Here is a 12,785-nt window from a genome sequence, read left to right on the forward strand (position 1 = left end):
CGTCGTTTGAGGTGCTGGTGCATAGCCGTCGTGCTTTTATGATAGGCCATTTCCACCTTACAAAGCTGGCAAACGACTGAATCACTTCCTTTTCGGTTAAAATATCCCCATACTGTAGAACTGCGTGTTCGGGTGCAGTGGTTTAAGTCGACTGCGACTACCTCACTCATGTTACCGCTACTCGCTGCCGCCATGTATTTTTTTGAAAGTGACGACGCATCGACGCAAATTGTTTTACGTCAACGTATTTTACGCGTCGACATAATCGATTACGTCGACACGTTGTCCCAGCCCTAGTTTGGACGTTTTATGTCTCTTATATCTGTGCTTTTATTGTCTTTTTTAAGTTTCTAGTTTGTTTCTTTTATATTTCTGTGTAACATAGATTTGCACAGTTCAGTGGGTTCTCGCTCACCGCTTGTCTGCAGGCTTTATTAAATGGAAAACCTCCACAACAGTTGTTACCACTTTGGTTCCCTTTTCCACATTAACTGACGTGGAACAACAGGAAGAACAGTGAGACCAGAAGTTTAAGCTGAGTTTTTTAAAAACATTTGAAACTGTTTTCTTTAGTGTTCATGTGCTGTAGCATCGGAAGCAGTTGAAAACACAGCTGACATTAATCTTTGCAGCTGCTGCTCATGTGACCAAACACTTCAAACATGAGGAACTCTGACCTTTGCTTCTCAAACAGTCAGTCTTTTCTTTATGTGGATTATTTTGGAATCTTTTACAGACTAAAAGGCTGTGTTGTTCACTTCTACAATTAACTAAGCCCTGTTGTAAGAATCCACAAAAGCTGCTGGTGTTTTTGTTGTGACTTCTTTATCATTTCCAAACTCAGATTTGGAAAGGAAAGCCATGAAGTAAATACTTGTGCTGGTTTAAGGGTTTCTGCACCTCTTGATCATAATTTCTGCTGCGTTCAGTCTCTCGTGCTGGGTGAAGCACATGCCTAGCTTGCTTGTTGTCAAACTTGTCTACATGCATATCTTTGATTTCTTCTGCAGACCACTTGCAGCCTTTCTCCATATTTCTTGAAGCTCACAGTGGAGCTTGTTAACAAGTGCCTTTATAGTTGTGCCATTATCCAAGTCATCCATAAAGCTAATACCAAACATCGCATTTAAACATCCTGTGAGGAACAATGCAAAAGACTGTAACACGTCACCATCTTCTGGTTTAATTATTTGATAGTCCAACATTTTATGAAGCTTCTGCAATCCTATAGTCATCAACAAAAAACTTGTCACGCAAGTGTTTTACTTTAGCATCACCGCTGTAATAGTTTAAGGACAGCATTTTCTCATGGTTCAAAATCCCCTTTATCAGCACCACTGATATCTGCTGACGTCTACATGAGCGTTCTGTACACAGCTCTACTAAAACTTTCGTTTCTGCTTCTGACCCAGCCAGAGCAGCAGTGATTGTATTTTCTTTCAAGTCTTTATAGCAGCTTCTGTTGTTTTGTGTTCTTCTAGAGTCTTAATTTATGCTGATAGATGTTTGGTTTTATCACTGACTTGTTTAAGCCTCTCATTCATTTTATCTCCATGTATCGCTTCTCTTTTCATAAGTGCACACACACAATATACAGGCTGATGTCCTAAGGAGGAGTTTGTTTTCCTTCATCATTACTATCATCACCAGACACAGAGTAGTGCCTGAGTCATTCCAGTTTGCTTACAAAGGAACAGAGCTTGTCTTCAGTGACCTCATTGAACCTGATTTTTGTTTGGACTGTAACTAGGGCTGCCACGATTAGTCGACTAGTCACGATTACATCGACTATCAAAACCGTCGACGACTGATTTAATAGTCGATGCGTCGTTTGAAGCTTTGTAAGATCACAAAAGACGCAGGAATAAGTAGTAGTATTTACGAGTGTAATAACAGACTGAAACAGAAGATGGTAGCACTGCATGTACAAGGATGCCAGCTGCCATTAAACCCCGAAGAAGAAGAAGTAGCTCTGTACAGAATTCATAGCACAGCCCAGCTCAGTTTCCAACAATGGCGGCAGCTAGTTAGTTTTAATATTACTCTTATTATTCTTTCTGGGTCACAAAATAAACGTTTAACATATTTTTAGGCGAGAATGTAACTGTGTAAACCTCAAATATCTGCTCAGTTTATCAAGACACCACATATTTTCAAAAGCGCTCCGACGTTTTCGGAGACGTCTGTTACCCACTAGCTCGATAGCTAGCCGGGGGCAAAGCTCACTAGAGCCCGTGAGAACACCGGACTCTCGGTAAATCGTTTTCAAACCCACCGCCGTCTTTCGCTACTCAGGTTAAACATATATAGGTCCCTTAGATCAGCGGTCCCCAACCCCCGGGCCTCGGACCGGTACCGGTCCGTGAGTCGTTTGGTACCGGGCCGCGAGAGTTGAGGCTCAGGTGTGAAATGTATGGTTTTCAGGGTTTTTATCGGTTTTCAGCGTTATTTTGTTATAGTTTTTATCGTTAACTCGGTTAGAATAAATACAGTACACAACTGTACAGAATAGAATAGAATAAAATAAAATACTATATACAGTAGAATAAAATAGAATAAAATATACAATAAGATAAAAATAGAATACAAATGCTATATACAACTGAGTAAAAATACAACAATGCCAGAAAAGATTATTGCACATGTGTGGATGTGTGTGTTTGATCAGTTAAAGTCTTTATTGTGGAGTCTGACAGCAGTGGGGAGGAAAGACCTGCGAAATCTCTCCGTCCCACACCGTGGGTGCCGCAGTCTCCCACGGAAGGAGCTGCTCAGTGCTGTCACAGATTGCTGCATGGGGTGGGAGATGTTGTCCAACAGGGATGACAGCTTAGCCGCCATTCTCCTGTCACTCATCACCTCCACTGGGTCCAGAGGGCATCCTAGAACAGAGCTGGCCCTTTGGTTCAGCCTGTTCAGTCTCTTCCTGTCCCCGGCAGAGATGTTGCCACCCCAGCAGACCACACCATAAAAGATAGCAGAAGCCACCACAGAGTCATAGAAGGTCTTCAGGAGTGGGCCCTCCACTCCAAACGACCTGAGTCTCCGCAGCAGGTACAGCCTGCTCTGCCCTTTCCTGTAGAGGGCGTCTGAGTTATGAGTCCAGTCCAGTCTGTTGTTCAGATGAACACCAAGGTACCTGTAGCTGTCCACAGCCTCAATGTCCATACCTTGGATGTTCAGTGGTTGCAGTGGAGAATGCTTGTGCCTGCGGAAGTCTACCACCAGTTCCTTGGTTTTACTGGCGTTGATCTGGAGGTAGTTCTGCTGGCACCAGTCCACAAATTCTTGAGTCAGATGCGTTCTGGTGCAATAAGCTGTACGTTTTACGTCCAATGGATGCATGATCTGATTAGTCGACTAATCGCAAAAATAATCGGTGACTAGTCGACTATCAAAATAATCGTTTGTGGCAGCCCTAACTGTAACTGTGCTGCAGATTTGAAAATTAAAAATAATTTGAGTTACAGGTGCAGTTGTGCTTTTCTATTTGTGGTCTATCCTTTTTTATATTCTCTATTGTCTTTGTTTCTCTTTTCTGTCTGTCAGCTTTGACATTGTTATATTACATATATACTGTGAGTAATAATAGAAATTAATACATTATATTAAAAACCATACAAACAAGAGGAGTCTGTACAGACTTTCTAGAGCTTGTCTTGGAAAAGCAAATCTGTTTGGCACAACGGTGCATTCAGATCATAATTCAGATTGCAGAGCCAGACAGGACCGGCTAAAACATATCTAATACAAAAGAAATGAGCATTGAGTTTAGAACATGTACTCATCAGGTCATATCCATTTAAGTCAGAATGTGCTCAGAGTTTAAATATGTGGCAACAGTTTTTGATTCAAAGCCAAAGTTGTGTGCTTCAAAGGGAACCAGTGCCTTTCATGTTTGAGACATCTTTCTCGTTTCCACATTGATAACATCATGTTGGTTTCATATTATCGAGCTTATGTTGAATCTCTTCTATGATTTTCCTTGGTGTCTTGGACATTTGTCAGGAAATGAAGCGATCTAACAGCTGATTGGTTTATCAGTGCTGAACCATCACCACATTACAGCAGACACATACAGCAGTTAACTGCTTCAATGTTTCTTGATGACTCAACATACTTTTGCAGTTTGTTCCTCCTTCCCTCTTCCTTCTGGACAAAGGTTTCTGTTCCCAGAATGAATAACAAAAAAAAAGAAAAAAAAAAAGCTTTGCATCACTCAGATCAATGAATCATAGCTTTGTTGCTTTGTGGGTTACGTGATGCTCAGAACCTGACTGTATTAGGTGAGACAGAAACGGTCAGCTTCATCAGGTGTTAGTAATCCTGATCTAAAATCATTGGTTTTCTTTGTGTTTTTCCAGATGTTGTCAGGCTGTTCTTCCTGTTAGAAACTCCATCATCCCAAATCTCAGGGGCATGCTCTTCTTTTGGACCATGGAAACTTTTACCCAGGAGCCAGGTAAGCCATCCAAACCTGTGTGAAAAAGTTGTTTAATCATGAATAAACTATGATTAACCACATTTGTTGGAAAGTTGAGTTCAATTTCTCTAGCCACACTCAGGCCTAATCTCAGACCTCCTGAATGAAGAAATCACTTAAAATAAATCTTTCTGACAGATTGAAGTAATCTCAAATGTCTCATAACCCAGTCTGAAAGGGTTACAGAGATATCAGTTTAAGCTGCTAACAATGAGCCTGAGTGGGATCCCTTCTTTGTAGATATTTGGAAGTCCGTAAATACAAGGTATAGCATCCCCTGGGTATAGATGATGATATGTAGGGTGGTCAATGATTTTGTCCTTTTCAAGTTGTTGAAGGCAAGCAATAATGTTCACATTTTATACAGAGAAGACAGATGGTTTGAAAGATGAGGGGAAGAAGCCATCTATGTCCACTGTGAACAACCATCTTTGAACGGAGGTGGTGGTTTACGACACCAACCGTCTGCCATCTATAATCCAGTTTTGAGATCTTTTCCCAGAAGCCTTAACACCCACTCACATCCTGGGCCATTTGACCTCGGGAAATCACATGATAGGGTGGGGCTAGGTTTCACAGCGGGTTCACCCAAAACCTTGGCTGATTGTTACCTACACCCGTTTTTACACCCTGGCTTGTTTGATTAGGTAGAGGATCAACAGGGGGTCCATCCATGTCCCTCTTGGTGGACACTTCCCTAGGACTTAACTCTGGGACTCTCCACCATTTGACCTTAGAACTGAAGAAGCTTCTCGGAGGAGAGGTGAAATGTCTTCAAGCAACTGAAAGAAGTCCAGATGCTTTTCTTTCCAAGCTCCTTAGACCAGTCTTTCTCAAACTGTAGTGGTATGCATACCACTAGTGGTACTTGGGTTCTCTCTGGTGGTATGTGGGAAATCTCCATTTTTTTAAAGATTAAATAACATACCATTGTAGAGGTATGAAAAGATGGCGCGAGAGTTCTCAAGGCTTTTCTGGGAGCCAGAGTCAACCAGAAAACGTCTCCCCCAGCGTGAGCCCTCTATGAAGAGCAGCCTTTCCTTATCGCCAGCGGTTGCAGCCGCTACAGAGCGCTGGTGGGCTCGTTTCCCTGGGCCTTAAAACAGCAAAGGTGGCACGGCCCTGTCACGCTGATGGTAAAAACACAGCCTTTTCCATGGTGCCGCAATCCCACCCACAATCGATGAGTTGGAGGCCCCCGGGAGAATCAGTGGGGGCCAGCTCGCACTGGTGCCGGCAACTGTCGGAGGAAGACGTGCGTGAAGAGGAATCCGCTGTCATCCGTTACTTGCAAGAACAGCGTGCTCTCCATGAGCTTGAGAGCGGTACCATCACCCAGGCCAGAGAGAGAGAGGGGTTTCTCGGCCCACTCTGCGTCAGAGAGGGAGTAGTGCCGAGCAGCAGCGCCTTGAGAACGGTGTATTTCCCTTGGGTGGGGGGATCCCATGCAAGGCCCACATGATGGTATTTTGTGTTGTGGGCTGAAACGCCATGAAGAGCAAACTGATTTTTGACGTGCATGAACCACGAAGGAGGGTCGTGAAGTCAAAAATCCAGCACTTACCCGCCACAGCAAAAGGTAAAACCTACACCTCTGCTATCACTTCTGACATAAATGAAGACAGAAGACTAAACAGCAGTGGTGTTTGTGTGGTTACTGAAGTTGGGCTAGCTGGTATATAATAAAGTGGCTAGCTATACAGCTATGGTTTGCATAATATAAACAGTGAAGCTGGAGGATGAACGCTAACTTTTTTCCACTTGATAAAAGTTAACGTGAGGGTTCCCGAAGGTTAGGGACAAATGCAAATGTCATCTCTTAAAGACTGTATATCCCACCTGCTGCGAATGTTTTAATGCAGTACAGTTGCTATTATTATCACATCCTATTTATGACAGTTAAAATAAATAACATTCATATAAGAAATAAAATTGTCTGTGTAAACTATATGTGGTGTACTACTGTACTTTAATGTCAGTCATAAGGGTGGTACTTCAAGAGACAGTTTATGAGGTGGTACTCATTGTGAAAAGTTTGAGAACCACTGTTGTAGAGGATAAATCTAAATTTCAAATATATGAAAACTCTCCACACCTGAATCATCTACAGGTGCATAGAGGGAAATAAAACCTTTTTCAAAATAAGAGTATAACCTATGCACATTTATCATTATTTTTTACCATTACAAAGTTTCTCTGTGCCTGACAAAGGTCAAAAAGATGCTGTAACTGAATAAAATAATGGTAAACCTGACAGTGTTCAGAGGTTATACTCATATTTTCTACAGAGGGTAGTTTCAGTTGTGGATCATTTGTTATTTCTGATGTAATGTGGTCCATCGTGTGAATGACTTCTTTATATGGGTTTCCCCCCCTTATTCCTTCAGTTTTATTAAAATATTTACATTTTAAAATGATTTTTTTTTTCCAAAAACATTAATGAAAGTGTGTTTTTGTTTTTCTTTCTGTCAGGATGTGTCCTGTAACTGAAAATAGGACTGCGTCCTTAAAGCGCACCAAGTCATTACAAGACCTTATAAATTTTGACAGAGGACAAGGTCCTGCTACTGCAGAAAGGTAATGTGTGTCTAAATGTTGTTCCTGACTCGGTGTTTGTGAAAAAATTCTTTCTCACACATATGGGCTCAAAATGTGGTCATAAATATTTTGTACTTGTAAAAAAGATTTGTATGTGTAAAAAAGATTTGTGTGTGCAAAAAAGATTTGTGTGTGCGTAAAAAAGATTTGTGTATGGACTTAGAAAAAGTACGGATTTTTGACCCTATTTTTCTTCCCTTCATCTGATTGGTCAATGTCATGTCAATCACAAATGTAACAATCCAATCAGAGAACAAATGGGTTTGGCTGTCGAGGGGCGCTTTTTTTGAACTGCAGGTCTTTGAAGGGAATAAATGCCCTTTTACATGCCAACCCAGCGTTTTCCTTCATCACCACGAAGGAAAACAGTCTGTGGTCGTCCGAGTTTGGTGATTTTTGTGTCAGAGGTCTACGTGTTTAATACAGGGACTTCCACAGCCTTTTCAACAGCGCTGCGGACCACGGGGTGGGGGCGGGCAGTGTTTTTGAAATGACAGTCTTCATTACAAAGCTTTCTTCGTTATGAATTAGCATACATGTTTTTATTGAACATTTGAAGAACTAGCAAAAAAAACAAACTCTTGTAGAGGACATAAAGTCAGAGATAGAAAAGACAAGGAGCAGGTGCATCTAGTACAGGTAGAGCTGCTGCAAAAACCCACAGAGCCCAGCAGCCAGCGTAACAAATTCTGGATCCTTTGCTTTTAGTTAGCAGTTAGCATTAGCAGCGTATCCTGCATCCGATGTGAAAGGACTTTTATGCTGCGCACTGTGACTCACAGCAATGGTCCTGGGTCAGCCCTGACTTTGTGTTAAACTAATCCTAAAGTAATAATGTTATTTCTAACCACTGATATACCACAACTTTTTCCTTTCAACAGCTACTGAAAGTTAGGGGACCTAGCTGCTATCGGATATTTATATAGCGATCCTCCAGCTTCAAACGGTATCACCCTTCAAGGACCTGCAGTTCAAAAAAGCTCCCCTCCGACAGCCTAACCCATCTGTTCTCTGATTGGATTGTTACATTTGTGATTGACATGACATTGACCAATCAGATGAAGGGTAGAAAAATGGGGTCAAAAATCCGTACTTGTAACTTGCAGGGTTTTTTTTTCTAAGTCCACACACAAATCTTTTTTACACATACAAATCTTTTTTACGCACACACAAATTCTTTTTACATATACAAATCTTTTTTACACATACAAATCTTTTTTACAAGTACAAAATATTTATGACCACATTTTGAGCCCATACACACACTCCTGTGTTCGTATGTGAAGCTCAGCTGTTGTTTGGCCTGTAGCTTACTATGATTGGTTCTCTCCAGTTTCCAGCTGACTGCAGAGCCTTTCTGCCAGTGTTGCCAAGTTAGCGACTTTGTCGCTATATTTAGCGGGTTTTCAGACCCCCCTTAGTGACTTTTTTTCTAAAAAGCGACTAGCGACAAATCTGGCGACTTTTTCTGGTGTTACTGGAGACTTATTTATGACGACTTTTTGACGTGAAAGCGCGTATCGCTCTTACTCTCAACAAGCAGCGGTTGCTGCCGTGGGCACCTTGCCCGTACCAAAGCGCTCACAGGCGGAGGATAGTCTTCATGCAGCTGCTATCAGTGTAGGAGATGTTCACCCCTATGCGTCCAAACTGCAAATGAATCGCACATGAGCGAAGTCGCTGCTCCCGCACTGACTGTAACGCAATCAGTTCTTCTTTCACTGTTATGCTGTTTTGTATCGGATCTCAAGGTTTAAAACTACTCATAAACACACACACAAAGTAACTCCAAAAGAGCGCCTATTTTGGGTTACTTTTGCCGGTCCAAGCCCGGATAAAGGAGCAGGGTTGGAATTGTGACATTAAAAAAAACAATAATTGCTACAAGAAATTTAATTTGTAGTTCTAAATAAATTCTAACTGCATTTAGGACGTTTTTTACTCACTTTATGTCTCTTCCACAATGTTATTTCTCTCTCCAACAGCGTAGGTTACCATACATTAGCATGACCAATTATGCAAATTGCGCGATGATGTCATTTAGCGACTTCTAGCAACTTTTAGGACAGCCAATAGTGATTTTCCTTACTGAGGAGTTGGCAACACTGCTTTCTGCTCTTATTGAAGAAAATATAAAACTATTCCAAGGAACCATCAACGACTCATCCAGGAGGTCAAAGAAGACTCCAGAACTACATCTGTAGACCTGTAGACATCACTTGGCTCAGTTAATTCAATTTCATACAGCGCTAAGTCAGAACAACAGTTGCCTCAAGGGGCTTTATATAGTAAGATAGACCCTACAATAGGGTTAAGGTCAAAAGTCATGATTCAACAATAAGAAAGAGACTGGGCAAAAATGAATAGTTCAAGGAGGAAAGGTTCGTGTCACATCTGCCAAGAAACATAGATTTTCCTGGGGTTTCTCAGAAATATTCTATGGACTGACGAGACAAAAGCGGAACTTTCTGGAAAGTTTGAGTCCCGTTACATTTGGCATCAAAATAATGACATTTCAGAAAGTGAACATCGCAGCAGCAGTCAGACACAGTGGTGGTAGTGTGGATGGTCTGGGCTGCTCTGTTATAACTGATGAAACCATGAATTCTGCTCTCTACCAGAAAACCCTGAAGGAGAATGTCCACACATCTGATTATGTCCTGAAGCTCAAGAGCACTCGGGCAGCAGCACAGTGATACAAAACACAGCAGCTATTCACCTCTGAATGACATATAAAAATAAAATGAAGGTTTTGGCACGACCTAATTAAAATCAGTACTTCAGATTCAGACTCATTCAGATTGAGATGCTTTGGCCTCCCATGTAGGTGAAAAATTCAAAAGACACTTTTGGACTTCAGAGCAGCCAATGCAGAGCAAGCTGTTAAACTTTAGATGGCAATCCTGATGAATGAAACCTTAGCTTGATGCGTCTAACCTCTCCTGTTAAATGAATCCACTCGTCCAAACAAACAGTTCCATGAGATAATTTGGTAAACTTCACCATAACTCTTTACTTTGTCACCAAGATTTTCAAAGCGTCGTGGAAGTTTTACGTTTCACATTGAACTCTTTAATATCGATCAGAGGGATGTGGGAAAAGTAAATCCATGCTGAATCAGGATCCCTGTGCACACTGACTTTCAGTTCGTTCTCCTTGGCTTCTGTTTCCAGAGTACAGAACATCAAGGATTAGGAACAGATTTGTTCACTCAGATGAACAAGTCATAGCTGTGTCACTTCTGAGTTACATGATGCTCCAAATTAAAAATATTATTTTGCTTTTATTATTTTGTACTAACCATATCTTTTGTCTGTTGTGTGGATATTAAGAGTCTGCATGTGAGGATGGATGACAAAAGACTGTAGATTAATAAAAAACAAAACAAAAAAAAAATCTTTGTGTTTGTCCAGCTGTTCTTCCTGTTAACACTCCATCATCTCAAATCTCCAGGGACAGGTTTCGTCTTTTGGACCAAGGAAACTTTGAGCCTGCCAGATCAGATGTCTCCAAAAGGAAACCTGTGAATGTTGCCGCATTTCTGGTACGCACTCTTAAGATACATCACAGCATTGTAAGATGAAGAAAGATCTACCCTTAGGCCCCCTCCTCTATTCGGAGATGGTTGTTTCCTTTTCATGTAAAGGGCCTCCTTGACTCCACGCTCAAACCAGCGATCTACTCAGATCGACACGCCACAACTTGAATAAGATTGGCTGGTTTTGTATTGCAATCCAGTACCTCCTAATGTGCATGATCGTCACAGCAATGCTACTGTGTGCCCCGTGATGTAATTAGTATGTGACACAAATGCTACAACAAAGGTGGACGTTGAGGCAAGAATATATCTGATGCTTGGTCTGTGACTTTCGTCAGACTAGGGGAACAGGGCCTTGTTTTTGCAGCCATTTCCCTCATTCACGGATTTCAGAAATTGGCAGTTTTAATTTTCTTGAGATGCTCTTATGACCCGTTGAGTGACACCACTGCCCAGCCAATCAGTCTCACGATGTCACATTTTAGTATCGTTCAGATTGGTTTGAACGCCGGCAGAGGAGCTCCTTTTTTACTAATGGAAAAGGGGCTCAAGTGACAGCCTAGGCCAAAAGCGGGAGGTAGTGAGCCGGTTGAGAATGATCATTAAGCATTTTGGGGTTTTAATTTTACTAGTTTTTGAGATATTAATGTTCAATCATGGCCTAAGATTTCAATTTGTGAAACAATGTCTGAAAGTGGGTCGGCAAACAAATATCTTCAAGAAAAAAAAACAATATGTAGAGTACACCCCTCACATTTTTGTAAATATTTTATTACATCTTTTAGTAGGACAACATTGAAGACATGACTCTTTGATACAATGTAAGGTAGTCAGTCTACAGCTTGTTTAACAGTGTAAATTTGCTGTTATCTCAAAATAACTCAACATACGGCCATTATTGCCTAAACCGCTGGCAACAAAAGTGAGTACACCCCTAAGTAAAAATGTCTAAACTGAGCCCAATTGGCCATTTTCCCTCCCTGGTGTCATGTGACTCGTTAGTGTTACAAGGTCTCAGGTGCAAATGGGGAAACAGATGTGTTTGAATTTGGTGTTATTGCTCTCACACCCTCTCATGCTGGTCACTGAAAGTTTAACATGGCAAAGAATTCTCTGAGGGTTTGAAAATAAGAATTGTTGCTCTACATAAAGATGGCCTAGGATATAAAAATAATGCCAACACCCTGAAACTGAGCTGCAGCACAGCGGTCAAAACCATACAGCGGTTTAACAGGACAGGTTCCACTCAGAACAAACCTTGCCATGGTCAACCAAAGAAGTTGAGTGCACGTGCTCAGCGTCATATCCAGAGGTTGTCTTTTGAAAATAGATGTATAAATGCTGCCAGCATTGCTGCAGTGGCTGAAGGTGTGGAGGTTGAGCCTGTCAGTGCTCAGACCATACGCAGCACACTGCATCAAATGGCTGTTGTCCTAGAAGGAAGCCTCTTCTAAAGATAATGCACAAGAAAGCCCGCAAACAGTTTGCTGAAGACAAGCAGACTAAGGACATGGATTATCTGTGGTCTGATGAGACCAAGGCAAACTTATTTGGCTCAGTTGGTGTCAGGGGTTTGTGGAGGCAACCAGGTGAAGAGTACAAAGGTAAGTGTTTCTTGCCTACAGTCAAGCATGGTGTTTGGGATGACATTGTTTGGGGCTGCATGAGTGCTGCTGGCACTGGGGGGCTACAGTTAATTGAGGGAACCCTGAATGCCAACATGTACTGTGCCATACTTAAGTAAAGTAGAGCATGATCCCCCTCCCTTCAGAAACTGGGCCACTGGACAGTATTCCAACATGATAACAACCCCAACATTTTCACTTAAGGGTGTACTCACATTTGTTGCCAGCGGTTTAGATGTTAATGGCTGTATGAGTTATTTTAAGGGGACAGCAAATTTACACTGTTATACAAGCTGTACACCAACTGCTTCACATTGTATCAAAGTGTCATATCTTCTCTTAGAGTGTTAACTTGTTGACTCTTGGTGGCGCTGTCACTTGGTGTTCGCTTGCTCTGTGGTAGAGTATCACTTCCTCTTCCTGCTCAAACACAGTGGTGTTTCTGAGTAGCTTATCTGCTTAGCAATTTAATTTAAAACTTTTAAATACATTCTGTTTTCATAGTATAATCTTCACGTGCTTCATCTGAAGCACACTTTCT

General features: G+C 41.6%; 1 protein-coding gene across 3 annotated transcripts in view; it reads left to right on the plus strand.

Moving 5' to 3' along the window:
• The window catches only part of LOC102208844 (tumor necrosis factor receptor superfamily member 14-like), a 60,320-nt gene that overhangs the window by 37,795 nt on the left and 9,740 nt on the right, over positions 1 to 12,785 (plus strand). For all 3 annotated transcript variants that reach the window (XM_005748441.1, XM_005748440.1, XM_005748442.1), the window contains 3 exons: positions 4,365 to 4,462; positions 6,956 to 7,060; positions 10,535 to 10,625. In XM_005748441.1, coding sequence (XP_005748498.1) covers positions 6,957 to 7,060; positions 10,535 to 10,625 — 195 coding nt within the window. In that variant the 5' untranslated portion in view covers positions 4,365 to 4,462; position 6,956. The remainder of the gene's footprint in view (positions 1 to 4,364; positions 4,463 to 6,955; positions 7,061 to 10,534; positions 10,626 to 12,785) is intronic.

This window comes from Pundamilia nyererei, unplaced genomic scaffold (assembly GCF_000239375.1).
Source record: "Pundamilia nyererei isolate P.nyererei 1_Seehausen unplaced genomic scaffold, PunNye1.0 scaffold00222, whole genome shotgun sequence".
In the NCBI taxonomy this organism is placed as follows: domain Eukaryota; kingdom Metazoa; phylum Chordata; class Actinopteri; order Cichliformes; family Cichlidae; genus Pundamilia; species Pundamilia nyererei.